The sequence below is a fragment of the Macaca fascicularis genome, chromosome 20 (genome assembly GCF_037993035.2).
Source record: "Macaca fascicularis isolate 582-1 chromosome 20, T2T-MFA8v1.1".
NCBI lineage: Eukaryota > Metazoa > Chordata > Mammalia > Primates > Cercopithecidae > Macaca > Macaca fascicularis.
Window position 1 is genome coordinate 13461854 of NC_088394.1, and position 15676 is coordinate 13477529.

Consider the following 15676-nt stretch of genomic DNA (forward strand, 5'->3'; position numbering starts at 1 on the left):
CCTGTTGTACAGAGAATAACAAGATCTGGCCACTTCCACATTTCAGCTAACTTATAAAACACTGTCACAGAAACCGTATTTCAAAACTGAGGGATAATATTTCAAAACTGAGGGATAATATTTCAAAACTGAGGGATAAATATACAGTGAATTTTGGGTAATATCAAACTAAGGACAGAAAGGCCTGTAGGTTTTCTTTAAACATTATCAGGTGCAAAGCAACTGCATTCAGAGAAGAATCTTAAAAACCTGGAAGAATTTTCACACAATGCTTTACCATTAATCTTTCCTATGAGCCTCTGTTTATGTGCCAATATCCTGCCTGAAAGACAGATATTCAAATTGCAATTGCTCTTTACCGTTGAACTTTTAAAATTACAAACTAAATGTTTTCTTGGATTTGTCTCTGCTAATATATTTCCTCTCCTATTTTTATTATCCCTTTTAGGCATATTTGTCAATGTTAATAAAAGCTGACTTTTTAATATATACCAAGAATTAGAAAGTTTATTGATTCTTTCACTATTACCAGTTGATCAATGACTAACTATAATAAATGCGCCCCCAAAAGCAAATGAATCACTGTTTTCATCACCCAACTAGGAAAAGGCCTGGAGGGCAGCCACGTTATTAAGTAATACCTTACATTATAATTTGTGCTCTCATGATGTGCTAAACCTGTTACTTGTATGCAACCTCAAATAATTCAAGGTAGAACACAATGATAAATAGCTTTCTTAACTTGATTTTTGTAACAAAAGTCACATTGGCTGAGCGCAGTGGCTCACACCTGTAATCCCAGCACTTTGGGAGGCTGAGGGGGTGGATCATGAGGTCAAGAGATCGAGACCATCCTGACCAACACAGTGAAACCCCATCTCTACTAAAAATATAAAAATTAGCCAGGCATGGTGGTGCACACCTGTAGTCCCAGCTACTCTGGCGGCTGGGGCAGGAGAATTGCTTGAACCTGGGAGGCAGAGGCAGCAGTGAGCCAAAATTGCGCCACTGCACTCTAGCCTGGTGACAGAGCAAGACTCTGTCTCAAAAAAAAAAAAAAAGAGTAGAACATAGTATTAGTATGTTTGTTTTCCTGGACACGTCCAAGCTCCCAGCTTGTCCCATCAGGATCTTAAATTCAACACTTCCACAGGCAAATCTATCATCTTTTTTTTTTTAATTGTACTTTAAGTTCTGGGATGCATGTGCAGTACATGCAGGTTTGTTACATAGGCATACATGTGCTATTGTGGTCTGCTGCCCCTATCAACCCTTCCTCTAGGTTTTAAGCCCCACATGCATTAGGTATTTGTTCTAACGCTCTCCCTCCCCTTGCCCCCAATCCCCCGACGGGCCCCCGTGTGTGATGTTCCCCTCCTTTGTCCATGTGTTCTTATTGTTCAACTCCCGCTTATGAGAGAGAACATGCTGTGTTTGGTTTTCTGTTCCTACGTTTGCTGAAAATGATGGCTCCCAGCTTCATCCATGTCCCTGCAAAGGACATGAGCTCATTCTTTTCTATGGCTGCACATCTTTCTTTAAGACTGGCTCCCTCCCTAGATCTCCCTAATTTTGCCACCATTACCCTTAGTCCCCCAATCTACAGATCTTAAGATCGTGTGTCATCCTGTGCATGTAGCCAGCCAAGTTGCATCATTCCATGTCTACAACATCCCTGCAACAGCCCCACCTTCCCGTTCCCACCACCAACTACTCTTGGGCCAGGTTTTCATGATTCCCACCTGGGAGAAGGAGGCTGCCAGGATGGCTCCCTGCAGCTCCCCCTACTCCAGTCCATCTCAGGCGGTTGCTGTCATTATGTCTCTTCCCAACCCCTTAACCAAATCATCAAATTCCTGGCTACAGAGCCACCATCCTGAAAGCTCCAGGGCAGGCCCACATTTGCATTCCCTTTCTAGCATATCAGCAGCTTGTATTATTCAGTCTGGCATGTGGCAGGCATCAGTCAATATTTGGTGAAGAAAAAGATGAAGACATCGATGGATTCCCACTCATTCTTGCACTTGGGCCTAAAAGGGGCCCAAAGTTCTTCCAGCTGTATCTTTTTTTTTTTTTGAGATGTTGTCTTGATCTGTCGTCCAGACTGGAGTACAGTGGCATGATCTTGGCTCACTGCAACCTCTGCCCCCCAGGTTCAAGCAATTCTCCTGCCTCAGCCTCTCGAGCAACTGAGATTACAGGAATGTGCCACCACACTCAGCTAATGTTTTTTATTTTTAGTAGAGATGAGTTTCACCATCTTGGCCACACTGGTCTCAAACTCCTGACTTCAAGTGATCCACCTGCCTCAGCCTCCCAAAGTGCTGGGATTACAGGCCTGAACCGCTGCACCTGGCCTCTTCCAGTTGTATCTCACTGGTCCTGATGGACCAGCGGCTGTAGTCCCATCAGACCAGGGATGATTTTGACACGTGATAATGTCTACAGACATTTTGGGGTACCACACTGGGAAGTGGGTGGTGCTGCTGAAATCCAGTGGATAAAGGCTAGGGATGCTGCTAAACATCTCATGACACACAGGACAGGAACCCACAACAAAATCCAGCCCATAAATGTCAACGATGCTGGGGGATTGAGAAACCCTGCTTAAGACATATCATAGGATTCCCCCCAGATAGACCACTATCTGCTTCTGCAACACACCCCATAATTCCTGATATGGTTTGGCTGTGTCCCCACCCAAATCTCATCTTGAATTGTAGCTCCCATAATTCCCACATGTCATGAGAAGGACCCGGTGGGAGGTAACTGAATCATGGGGGCTGGTCTTTCCCACGCTGTTCTCATGATAGTGAATAAGTCTCACAAGATCTGATGGTTTTATAAAGGGCAGTTCCCCTGCACATGCTCTTTTGCCTTCCACCATGTAAGACGTCCCTTTGCTCTTCCTTTGTCTTTCGCCATGATTGTGAGGCCTCCCCAGCAATGTGAAGTGTGAGTCCATTAAACCTCTTTCCTTTATAAATTGCCCAGTCTTGGTTCTGTCTTTACTAGCAGTGAGAATGGATTAATACACTTCCACTCCTCTTTCCAGGATATGCTCTCCGTTCTACCAACTGTTCCTGCTGAAATCCCTTCTACCCTTCCCTGCCAGCTCAAATGCTCCCTGCCCTGTAGGCAGATGCAGCTTGGCCTCCTTCACTCATTCAAGCAGGTATGTTCTGAGCACATGCTCTATACTATTGGCTGTCAGTGGCTGGACATTCAACAGTGAGCAATGCTGATGGATCCTGTTCCTTAACACCTTACATGATAGCAGGGGAGATGCACAACAAACAAGCAAATAATTAAGTCAGTTACACAACTCAATTATACACTTCGCTCTTTACAACTACAGGGTAATCAGGCTGATTGCAAGACAGAGTGGCCAGTGGGTGGGGCTGTGGGGACGCACTCCAGGCAGGGGGCACTGCAAGTACCCAGACCCTGAGTGATCAGAAGGCTGGATCGGGAGACAGGGGATAGACCATGCTGACGACTGACTTTGGGCCTCTATCTCCCGAAACTCTTAACCGAGTTCCAGTGGAGCCCAGACTGAGCCTTGAGTGCCCAAGTTCAAATCCCATTTCTACCCTTTACCAGCTACATGACATGATGCAAGTTCCTGAACCTCTCCGGGCCTCAGTCTCCTTATCTGCAAAGTAGGAATAACAGCACCTACCTCGAAAGGGTTGTTGGGAAGAATGAATGACTTAAAACATGTAAAGCATCTGGACTAGACAAAGAGGAAGTAGTCAAAAGTGAGTTACTCATACCATGACTACCACTCATAGTAACCCCTACCCTTACCTTAGCAGAGACAGACTTTTTAAAGACTCATCCATCTCTTGGTTCCCCCGGCACATGGTGGGGCTGAGAAAACATCTGATGAGAGACACATATATATTTACATGCTATGGTCTCAACATCTTTTCCTTTGTATACTGTAGATATTGCTTTGGTTATAAAGCAGCAAAGATGGGTAGGTTCACAGCCGCCTGGAGGCTTTCTGGCGAAAGAGCAAATGGCAACAAAATGCAATTTTTGCAGATTCTCACAATAGCAAACTGCATAGTGAACCACAATCTAAATGTCTCCAGCAATACCCTTCAACTGCTCTGGGGAATAATCTTATTTTAGTGGTAAAGGAAAACAAAAACAAAAACAAAAACAAAAAAACACCGAAGAGTAGCTAAACAACATTTACCACTTTGGGACTCTTTCTGACTTAACAATCTTAATGTCCCTACTGTGAAGCTGCCAGAATGGTATGCAGCAGATTAAGAGTGTCCTTCATTAGTGGCTCTTTAGGGGTTGGGGGCTTTGGGGGCAGTTTTAGCAAAGGGGTGCAGGGTTTCTTCCTGGATTCAGGAAAATGTTTTAAAATTGATTGTGGTGATGGTTGTACACCTCTGTGAATATACTAAAAGCCACTGAATTGTACACACTTAGACTGTTAAATCAGAAAGAAGCCCAAAGTAGTAAATATTATTTAATTAACAATTAACATGGTGAACTGTAGGGTATGCTAAGAGTTGTTAAAGAAAAAAAAAATAGTGTCCCTCAGGACCCTGTCCCTTCCCCAACCCCCAAAATAATTAACTGTGACAGCAGTATCCTCAGAGTCTCCAAATGTCTTGTCCTAAGTACAGGTTGCATACCTCTTACCCAAAATGCTTGGGACCAGAAGACTTTCAGATTCCAGATTTTTTTAAATTTTGGAATATTTGCATATGCAAACTGGTAGAGCATTTCTAATCTGTAAAATCTGAAATTCAAAATGCTTTTGAGCATGACCTTTGATCATCAAATCAGTGCTCAAAAAGTGTCGGATCTTAGAGCATTTTGCATTAGGGATGCTCAACCTGTACAAAGGTACCCAACCTCTCTCTTCTTGGCCTAAATGCATTCAAAAGGTAGTTTCTGAGACACACAAAAGCTTCTGAGTCATGGCTTGGCTGCCACACTGGCTGTCCTGCCAAAATCTTTATCTGCAACTCTTCAGAGAACTAAGAAAGCAGATGGGTTGGGACTTCGTGGCCAGGCAGCTTTCAGCATCACTGGCTTTAGCCGATGCCATTTGAGACGACAGTTAAAGAGGGGAAGACATTTCCAGAACCTCTCTCACTTTTCAAGAGCAGAACTCCACTTGGGGTTTGCCTGTTTTCGGTGGATATTTGCTGCTATTTTTTTTCCCCCATTTCCCTAACAAGACCGCAGGCAGTTGCTGTCCCAGGCAGCACTCTGGGGAGAATTGGTAGAAGGCACCTCTGGGCAGAAGCACCTGTTTAGGCACAAGGCCAGGCTAACAGAAGCCCCAGATGCAAAGAGAAGGTAACCCTTCCTCTGGGCAGATGTGCTCCATGTGAGGGCACCCACCTGGTAGGCAAAACCTCTGCCTCTAGATGCCATGGAATAGTGTACATGGTGCACAGCCACCTGGCATAGTCATGCAACCTCTTTTTTTTTTTTTTTGGAGATGGAGTCTTGCTCTGTAGCCCAGACTGGAGTGCAGTGGCATGATCTTGGCTGACTGCAACCTCCGTCTCACAGGCTCATGCAGTTCTCCTGCCTCAGCCTCCAGAGTGGCTGGAATTACAGGTGCCAGCCACCATGCCCAGCTAATTTTTGTATTTTTAGTAAAGATGGGGTTTCACCATGTTGGCCAGGCTGGTCTCAAACTCCTGACCTCAAGCAATCCACTCGCCTCGGCCTCCCAAAGTGCTCGGATTACAGGCGTGAGCCACTGCACCCAGCCAACAACTTCTATTGGTTTGATCAATACCTTGGTCTCAGCTTTGTTTAGTCCGGAGACTCCATGGTGCCTGACAGCAGTGGGTTGGACAGATACACACAGGTGACCCAGATGGAGTGTATTCATTCATACTCATTCACTTACTCAATATTAAATGGTCACTGAGGCCAAGTGTGGTGGCTCCCAGCACTTCAAGAGGTCAAAGAAAGCAGTTCACTTGAGGTCAGGAGTTCAAGACCAGCCCGGCCAACATGGTAAAATCCTGTCTCTACTAAAAACACAAAAATTAGCTAGGTGCGGTGGCATGCACCTGTAGTCCCAACTACTCGGGAGGCTGAGGCGGGAGACTCACGTGAACCCAGGAAGCAGAGGTTGCTGTGAGCTGAGATCATGCCACCACACTCCAGCCTGGGCAACAGGGCAAGAAAACAAAAAAAAAAAAAAAAGAAAGCCACTGAATGTCCACTACTGCCAGACACCATCCTAGGTCTGGGCTTCTTGCTCCTCAATAATTTATAGTCTACAGGTAGAAAAAGACAGCAAAGTCACAAGAAGAAACACACAAGGGGCCAGGCATGGTGGCTCATGTCTGTAATCCCAGCATTTTGGGAGGCTGAGGCAAGTGGATTACCTGAGGTCAGGAATTCCAGACCAGCCTGGTCAACATGGTGAAACCCCGTCTCTAATAAAAAACACAAAAATTAGCCAGGTGTGGTGGTGCGCATCTGAAATCCCAGCTATTTGGGAGTCTGAGGCAGAAGAACCGCTTGAATCCAGGAGGCAGAGGTTGCAGGGAGCTGAGATCACACCACTGCACTCCAGCCTGGGTGACAGAGTGAGACCCTGTCTCAAAAAAATAAAAATAAAAAAAAAACCCCTCACAATGAGATAGTACTTCACAACCATTTGGATGGTTATAATAAAAAAGACCAGCAATAAGAAATGTTGGCAAGGATATGGAGAAACTGGAATCCATATAAATTGCTGGTGGGAATGTAAAATGGCGCATCTGCTTTGGAAAATACTTTGGTGGTTCCTCAAAATATTAAACATAGTTACCGCATGACTCAGCAATTCCAATCCCAGGTATCTACCCAAAAGATATGAGAACAAATATCCTTAAGAACATGTGTCTGTGACTGTTCATAGCACCTTTATTCCCAACAGACAAGAGGTACCCAGATGGGTGAAATGTCCATCAGTGTCGAAAAAAAAAAAAAAAATGTCCAAATGTTTATCAATAGGCGGTTGGATAAACAAAATGGGTTATCCATACAATGGAATATCATTTAGTAAAAAGGAACAAAGTATTGGTTCAAGCTACAAAATGAGTGAGCCTCAGAAACGTTATGCTAACACCAAGAGGCCAGCCACAAAAGACCATATATTATTTCATTTACATGAAATGTCCAGAAAAGGCAAATCTATGGCGGTAAATTAGTAGTTGCCTGTGCTGGGGGTGGCAACATGAAGAGGCTTGCAAGTGGGCATAACACTTCTTTTTTGGGAAGGTAGAGATGTGCTAGTTAGATTGTGACTGCACCACTCTAAAGTTACTAAAATCCCTTGAGTTGTAAACTTAAAATGAATGTTATGGTATATAAATTACACCTCAAGAAAGTTATTAAAAAATTTAGGCCAGATGCAGTGGCTCATGCCTGTAATCCCAGCACTTTTGGAGGCTGAGGCAGGAGGACTGCTCGAGTCCAAGAGTTCAAGACTAACCTGAGTGACATGGCGAAACTGTCTCTACAAAAAATACAAAAATCAGCCAGGTGTGGTCGCACCTTCTGTGGTCCTAGTGACTCAGGAGGCGGAGGTGGGAGGATCGAGGATGGCTTGAGCACAGGATGGGGAGGCTGCAGTGGGCAGAGATCACGCCACTGCACTCCAGCATAGGTGACAGAGCAAGACCTTGCCTCCAAAAAAATTTTTAAAGCAGGCCAGGCACAGTGGCTCACACCTGTAATCCTAGCACAGGGATGTCCAATCTTTTGGTTTTCCTGGGCCACAATGGAAGAACTGTCTTGGGCCACACATGAAATACACTAACATTAATGATAGCTGATGAGCTTAAAAAAAAGAAACATCGCAAAAAAATCTCAATTTTTTTTTTTTTTTTTTTTTTTTTGAGACGGAGTCATGCTCTGTCGCCCGGGGTGGAGTGCAGTGGCCGGATCTCAGCTCACTGCAAGCTCCGCCTCCCAGGTTTACGCCATTCTCCTGCCTCAGCCTCCGGAGTAGCTGGGACTACAGGCGCCCGCCACCTCGCCCAGCTAGTTTTTTGTATTTTTTAGTAGAGATGGGGTTTCACCGTGTAAGCCAGGATGGTCTTGATCTCCTGACCTCGTGATCCACCCGTCTTGGCCTCCCAAAGTGCTGGGATTACAGGCTTGAGCCACCGCGCCCAGCCAAAAAAAATCTCAACTTTTAAGACAGTTTAGGAATTCGTGCTGGGACGCATTCAAAGCCATCCTGGGCCACATGTGACCAGCGGACCATGGGTTGAACAAGCTTGTCCTAACAGTTTGGGAGGCTGAGGTGGGAGGATGGCTTGAGTTCAGGAGTTCAAGACCAGCCTGGGGAACATAGTAAGACCTTGTCTCTAAAAAAATATTTTAAAATTAGCCAGGCATGGTGGTACATGCCTGTAGTCTCAGCTACTCAGGAGGCTGAGGTGAAAGGATCACTTAAGCACCACAGATTGAGGCTGCAGTGAGCCATGATCACATCACTGTACTCCAGTCTGGGTGACAGACCAAGACCACCTCAAAAGATATAAAATATAATAAATAAATAAATAAATTTTTTAAAATGAGGAAAAACCCTGATATTCAAAAATAAAATTAATTGTGTTTTCTGGAAATGGTACAGTGTGAACTTTTTACATATGTGTCCTGGTCCCTCTATCTCTTGATTGATGATTACAACAAAGAGTTGAGAAAGTAATCATAAGCCCAATTTAGTCATAGAAACCCTCAAATAAGACCTTCAAATAGATCTCAAATAAGAGGTAACTAGTTTGGCCTAAACGTATGGCACAGTTGAAAGTATTTATTTCATCATCATCATCATCCTGTTAGAATTTTTAAAACCACAATATTTTCAACTCTGTTCAAACTTGGAGATACCTTTCCAGGTCTATTTCTAGAAAAGTTCTTAGGTGAGACCTGCAAGAGACGGAGTGAGTTATTTTTTTTTTTTTACTGAGATTCTATTTATTCTCTGCCATGGGAGAAGTTCTCTAGAGAGTACAAGGAGAGATTCAGGATATAGCAAATTCCTTCAGCTTCTTAGGAACAGCAGCAGAGGTTTGAAATGTCCAGGAAAATAATCTTTTTAAGAATACCACCCATTAATCCAGTTCTCTGAAGGGAAAATATCAAACCGGAAAAACAGATTCAGACCTAAAAATAATTAAATGTAAGTCACTTTAAAAGCATATTTTATCTTAATATCGCTCCCTTTTAGGATTTCTTCAAAACAGAAGCCATAAACTTCTCAAAAGACAATTGCTTACTAGAAGAAAGTAGTCCTAATTAGGATATGTGTCAAAAAAACCTAATTATCAATTTGCCTAATTAAAATGAATATCTGAACATGCCTTAGTAATGTGAGCTTTCTCGGGTGAGACGTGTACCGTTTTTTTTAAATCAACATCCGTCAACAGAGCCTAGCAGATTATGTTAACAGGGAACGGATGACTGAAACCAAGCGTCACACACACCACTACTGGAAGGAGGTGATGGGAATACTGTTACTCACGTAAATCACCGGTGGGAGGAAATGCGTCTTAAAGCAAAGCGCTCTTTCATTTAATTGGCAGGCTACACTTGGAAAATAAACCGCTCAATGAGCTAATTCTGCAGCACAGGTGATGGTTCAGAGCTTTGATTTTTAAGGACTGTTGCTTGAGTTAATCAAACCCCTTTGATGGTGTATGTTTTGGCAAGGGAAGAAGAAAAGCCAGATTTGTTTGTTTGTTTGTTTGTTTTGAGACACAGTCATCACTCTGTCCCCAAGGCTGGAGTGCAGCGGGCGATCTTGGCTCACTGCAACCTCCACCTCCCAGGTTCAAGCTATTCTCCTGCCTCAGCCTCCTGAGCGGCTGGGATTACAGGTGCATGCCACCACATCTGGCTAATTTTTCCATTTTTAGTAGAGACAGGGTTTCGCCATGTTGGCCAGGCTGGTCTTAAACTCCTGGCCTCAAGCAATCCACCCGCCTCGGTCTCCCAAAGTGCTAGAATTACAGGCATAAGCCACCACTCCCAGCCTCGAAAAGTCAGTTCTTAAACTTTCTCAGTCTGCCCAAGGGGCAACTCTACTGGCTTCCCAAGGAGTCTGGAGAGGCCTCTGATGCCTCTAAGGGCACCTCTCCAAGTTGCCAGTGATGCTAAGAGAGTCAGGACCCTGGGAAATTGTCAATGAGTGCAACGGAAGCAGCGATGGTAGGTTAGGGTTCAGTGCTTAGTAATGTGAAGCCACAAACCTGGGGTTCTCAGCAGAACACTCTGAGGCTGGGCCTCTCAAGGCCCTCCATTAAATGACCCATCCTGGGTGTGTCTATGGGACTGCATGGATCACAGAGGAGATCAAGTGCTGGCCCCACTTCTAGATTTACTCGGGGCTAAGAAAAGTTCCAGGCCACTCTCTCCTTCTATCAGCAGGGTAGGTGTCTCATAGATTTATCGTCAAGTCTCTCTCCAGCACCCCCATTCTTAGCCAGGGGAGATGCCCTCTGATCCTCTGGTCCCAGTGGTGGCCCCCTGGCAGCTGCAATGGCCTAGGAAGCTTCTATACTTCAGCACTCCCATAATCTCCACTGGAAGACACCCCAGCGCCCAATAGGTACCTCCAGCTACAGCAAATAAACACATTCAAAGTAAACAATGGGGGCCGGGTGCTGTGGCTCACGCCTGTAAATCCCAGCACTTTGGGAGGCCGAGGCGGGTGGATCACTTGAGGTCAGGAGTTCCAGACCAGCCTGGCCAACATGGCGAAACTCCATCGCTACTAAAAATGCAAAAATTAGCCAGGCATGGTGGTACTTGCCTGTAATCCGAGCTACTCGGGAGGCTGAGGCAGGAGAATTGTTTGAACCTGGGAGGTGGAGGCTGCAGTGAGTAAAGATAGCATCACTGTACTGCAGTCTGGGTGACAGAGCGAGACTCCGTCTCAAAACAAACAAACAAACAAAAACAAAAAAACACAAAGTAAATAACAGGGGCTACAGAAAGGCAGCTTCCAGACAAATCCTGGAGCTCCAGCTTCCAACTGGATTGCACCCCAAGTTGCTCTAAAGTAGAAATGCTTTTGTTGCCATTGCTGTAACCAGACCATTCTTTTCAAAATAAAAATCTGATCATGCGTCCTTGCTTCTTCACACATCCAGCTTGAAACCTCTTGATGCTATTAGGATACAATGAAAATTCTTAGTTACCACCATCCCCCTCTCCAGCCTCATTCCACACCATGCCCCAACCTCACCTTTCTGCTCCAGACTCAGAGATTTCCTTCAGCCCTCATCTTTCCCTTTCCCATCCTGCCATGTTCTAGGACTCTCACACTTGCTCTGCCCATGGTCCACAATGGTCTTCCCTCCCTTCGTGACCCAGTTAACTGACACTCTTTTTTGAGCAATCAGATGAAGCAACATGTCCTCAGGAAAGCCCTGCCTGAATGCCCTCAGAGCCCACCAGTAGCCAAGCATTATATTTTGTGCCCTAGCTTTGCACCTGGATTATTATAAGCCTCTGAGAGCATGTAACTTGAACCACTCCCCCGCCCCCAACTTCCTATTCTACACAATACTGGAGAGTGCAATAGGAATATAAGAAATATTTAGTTTTTTTTTTTTGAGATGGAGTCTCACTCTATTGCCCAAGCTGGTGTACAGTGGCATGTTCTTGGTTCACTGCAACTTCTGATTCCCGGGCTCAGGCAATTCTCCTGCCATAGCCTCCCAAGTCGCAAGTAGCTGAGACTACAGGCATGCGCCATCACACCCACCTAATTTTGTATTTTTAGTAGAGAGGCGGTTTCGCCATGTTGGCCAGGCTGGTCTCGAACTCCTGAGCTCAGGTGATCCACCCGCCTCGGCCTCCCAAAGTGCTGGGATTATAGGCGTGAGCCACTGCGGCCAGCCCACAACAACTATTTCTTCAACTGAAAGAAAAAATATATATACATATGCAGCAACAGGGAACTCTCATATACTGCTGGTGGGAGTATAAATTGGCGCTACCACTTTGGAAGGCAGTTTGACCGTATCTAATATTGCTGGGGATGATTATATCCTATAACCCAGAACTTAGCTCGTAGGTATATGCCTCGGAGTAACTCTCCCATGTGTCCACAAAGAGATTTGTGCAGAATGTTCATAACAGCACTGTTACCAAGGGCAAAAACCAGAAACAACTAAATGGCCATTATATCAGTCAGGATCCTTACAGGAAATAGCGGGCATTCTCAAATTAGGATAATTTTTAAAAGCACTTAAAAGGGGATTACTTGGGGTGGGTTGGGTGGATGAAACCTACAAGGGGGTGTCGCAACCCAAGGATAGAAAAGCAGAACCACTGCCACTCCCACGCCTCAAAGGAGGAAATGGTTACTCAAATACAGAACTAGAGAGAATGAAGAGAAATGCTGTCCTGAGAGAAGGAGCGACCTTGACCTTCAGGGGTGGAGAGGAAGACAGCCAGGCCAGGCAACTCCACGGGGAGTAAACTGCAAGAATAAATACAGCTGCCTTTTGCTTCTCTTCCTCTCTTATTTCTTCTCAGGGCTCCCCACTGGATGAGCCCAAAGGAAAACCAAAAGGCAAGGAGCCCACTGATGTAGTTCATGGAGGGCAACCCCCTGGGGCAACTCCCTGGGGGAGGGAGAAAGGTTTGGAGAGGCAAAGGGAAGATATTCAGCATATACATCAACAGAATGTATAAAGTATATAATCATCCAATGGAATGCTGCTCAGCAAGAAAAGAGCAAAATCTTCATGTTGGACAAACAAGACAAGTTGCATTAAAATACAGTCATCCCAGGCCAGGCGCGGTGGCTCAGGCACTTTGGGAGGCTGAGGAGGGCGGATAACCTGAGGTTGGGAGCTCGAGACCAGCCTGACCAACATGGAGCAACCACGTCTCTACTAAAAACACAAAATTAGCCGGGCGTGCCTACAGTCCCATCTACTCCGGAGGCTGAGGCAGGAGAATCGCTTGAACCTGGGAGGCGGAGGTTGCAGTGAGCCAAGATCACCACTGCACTCCAGCCTGGGCGACAGAGCAAGACTCTGCCATAAATAAATAAATAAGGTTTTAGCATAGAATTACAGGAGAAACCTACTTTAGGTAACGTAGCAGGTAAAGTCTCTATGAGGAAGTGAATGAACTTTAAAATGAGGTGTCACGGCTGAGAGAGCCAGGCTCACCAACCCTGCTAGCAGCAGAAAACAGCAACCGCCAAGACCCTCAGGGAAAGAACGGCTTGGCCCTTTTAAATGCAGTTCAAACAAGGGCAACAACAAAACCTGTTTCAGAATTGGGCAAGAGAGAGAATGACAACCCTGAAGGAAGTGGACACAAGCCCGATCACGTAGGGCATTTAGGGTGACTTCCTTGGGGGTATAAAGCTGGTGAGAGCCTAGAAGGCGATCTGGCTCCAGGCAGTAAAAAGCCACAGAGGGGAATCAAGGAACCAGTAACAAACCTCCCTCTTGACTTAGCACCTAACATGCGTTCAACACCGGGTTACAAAAATACTTTTGATCTGTTGACGCTTCCCAAAACCCTATGAGGCAGGTATTATCAAACCCCTTTTTACGGCCAAGCAGATAATCTAAATCCAAAATTCAAGCACTTTACCACGACTCTCGACTGCCCTCCCTCTCTACTGCTCTGATGGGGCAACGTTACCATTTCGGTGAATGACTTATAGTAAATAAGTACTTATGGAGTCTAGAACACATAACGGTGAACAACCTTAACAAAACCGATGGCCTCTAACATGCACCGAGCGCTTATCCAGTAACACCCACAAGTATTCCCGTTTTACAGATATGGAAGCTGAGGCCAAGATGCTAATGCAGGGCTTGGAAACCAGGTCTCGCTGCAGAGCCCAAGCTGTCATTAACTATGCTTCGCTGCCTTCCTCTTACTTCCCTTCTCTGGGGGAAGTTAGGTCAAGGCCAGGGAGGCTCCTGGACCAGACTGCTCTCTCGGACTCGCCTCTCAACTGCGCCCCTGCAATTCCTAAATTCAGGTTTTGACGCAGCTATGGCGGCCCCCAGGCCCGGGTGCAGCCGCGGATGGTGTCCGACTGGCGGAGAGCACACCTGAACAAAAGGTTCCCCCGGCGGACGGTTCCGCAGCCCCAGAGTCCCCTCCCTGGGTGAGGGGCGGGCAGTACCTGCGGGAAACGCGTCCAGGGTCCTGCCCCGGGCTCTGTGGAAAACACCCCCCTCCTCTGCAGCCGACATGGCGAGCGAGTTTCTGGCCTTCACTCAGAACACTGCGTGGGTGGAAGACGCGCGACTACACACCGGCCAACCGCCAGAACTATCCCGCTTCGGGCGGCGCCCTTTGCTCTCGGGGCGGGACTGGGGCGGGACGGGGCGGGGCCCGGTCGCTCGGGGCGCCGCTAGTGCTGCCTGGGCGGAGCGGAGGCGCCAGCGGCCCCTCTGGGATCGACCTGCGCGCCTGGCGAGTGGAGATTGTCTGGGGCAGGCGTGGGCGGGAATAAGGCTTTGGGGTAAGTCCTTCCCTAAAGGCAGAGTTACTAGATTTAACAGTAAAAATGCAGGACTCCCAGTTAAATTGGAATTTCAGATTTTTTTAAAAAAGAATGACTGACTTAGTATAAATATGTCCCATGCAGTATTTGGGAGCTACTTACGTTTTTTTTTTAATCTGAAATTCCAGTTGAACTGGGCGTCCTAATTTTTTTAAAATTTTTCTCTTTTTGCAGGTTTGAATGGAAGTGTCCTGATTTTTTTTTTTTATCTGACAACTCTATCATAAAGTCAGAAGGAGCCTCTGGGGTGGCTAACGCCTGTAAACCCAGCTCTTTGGGAGGCCAAGGAGGGAGAATCGCTTGAGTCCAGGTGTTGGAGACCAGCCTGGGCAACACAGCGAGAGACCTTGCCAATACAAAAAAAAAAAAAAATGAAATGGTGGATGTCTTGGAGGACTGTCTCAGCTCGAACTTCCCGGTGGCTGCCACCATCTTTCTGTTATTATCTTTGCTTGCTATGCACCAGACAGGGCGCTAAGCACTTTGCACGCGGCTCACTTCATCCCCACTACAGCCCTAGGAGGTTGTGCTGTTATTAGCTGCATCCATCGTTTGGGGAAACTGACGCTCAGAGAGATGAAGGGACTTGCACAAGGTGACACACATCTGGAGAGGTAGTAAAGCTGCGAGTAACCAAATTAGGATCTCTTCAGCTCAAGAGCCATTCTGCTGAACTACTTAGCCAGCATTTGTCAAACGCGTTGAAATACTAATTCCAGAATGGACCTATTGAATCCAAATCTCTATGAAAATGATCTGTTTTGTTATTGTTGTGTTTTGTTTGTTTGTTTCTCTGGAGACAGGGTCTCACTCTGGTTGCCTAGGCTGGAGTGCAGTGGCACAGTCTCTGCAGCCTCGACCTCCTGGGCTCAGGTGATTCTCCCACCTCAGCCTCCTAAATGTCTGGCACTATTGGCATGTGCCACCATGCCTGGCTAATATTTTGTATTTTTAGTAGAGACGAGTTTCACTCTGTTGCCCAGGCTGATCTGGAACTCCTGAGCTCAAGCAATCCGCCCACCTGGGCCTCCTAGAGTGCTAGGATTACAGGCATGAGCCACTGTTCCTGGCTTGAAAATGATCTGTTTTTAACAAGCACTGCAGGGGAGCTCTTATGATCTTATAAAT

The 15676-nt window shown here is 46.1% G+C and overlaps 1 protein-coding gene across 2 annotated transcripts in view; it reads right to left on the reverse strand.

The window, feature by feature from the left end:
• Positions 1-14345, reverse strand: part of CPPED1 (calcineurin like phosphoesterase domain containing 1) — a 136837-nt gene extending 122492 nt beyond the window's left edge. For both annotated transcript variants that reach the window (XM_045382877.3, XM_045382878.3), the window contains exon 1: positions 14165-14345. In XM_045382877.3, coding sequence (XP_045238812.2) covers positions 14165-14234 — 70 coding nt within the window. In that variant the 5' untranslated portion in view covers positions 14235-14345. The remainder of the gene's footprint in view (positions 1-14164) is intronic.
• Positions 14346-15676: the final 1331 nt, after the last annotated feature.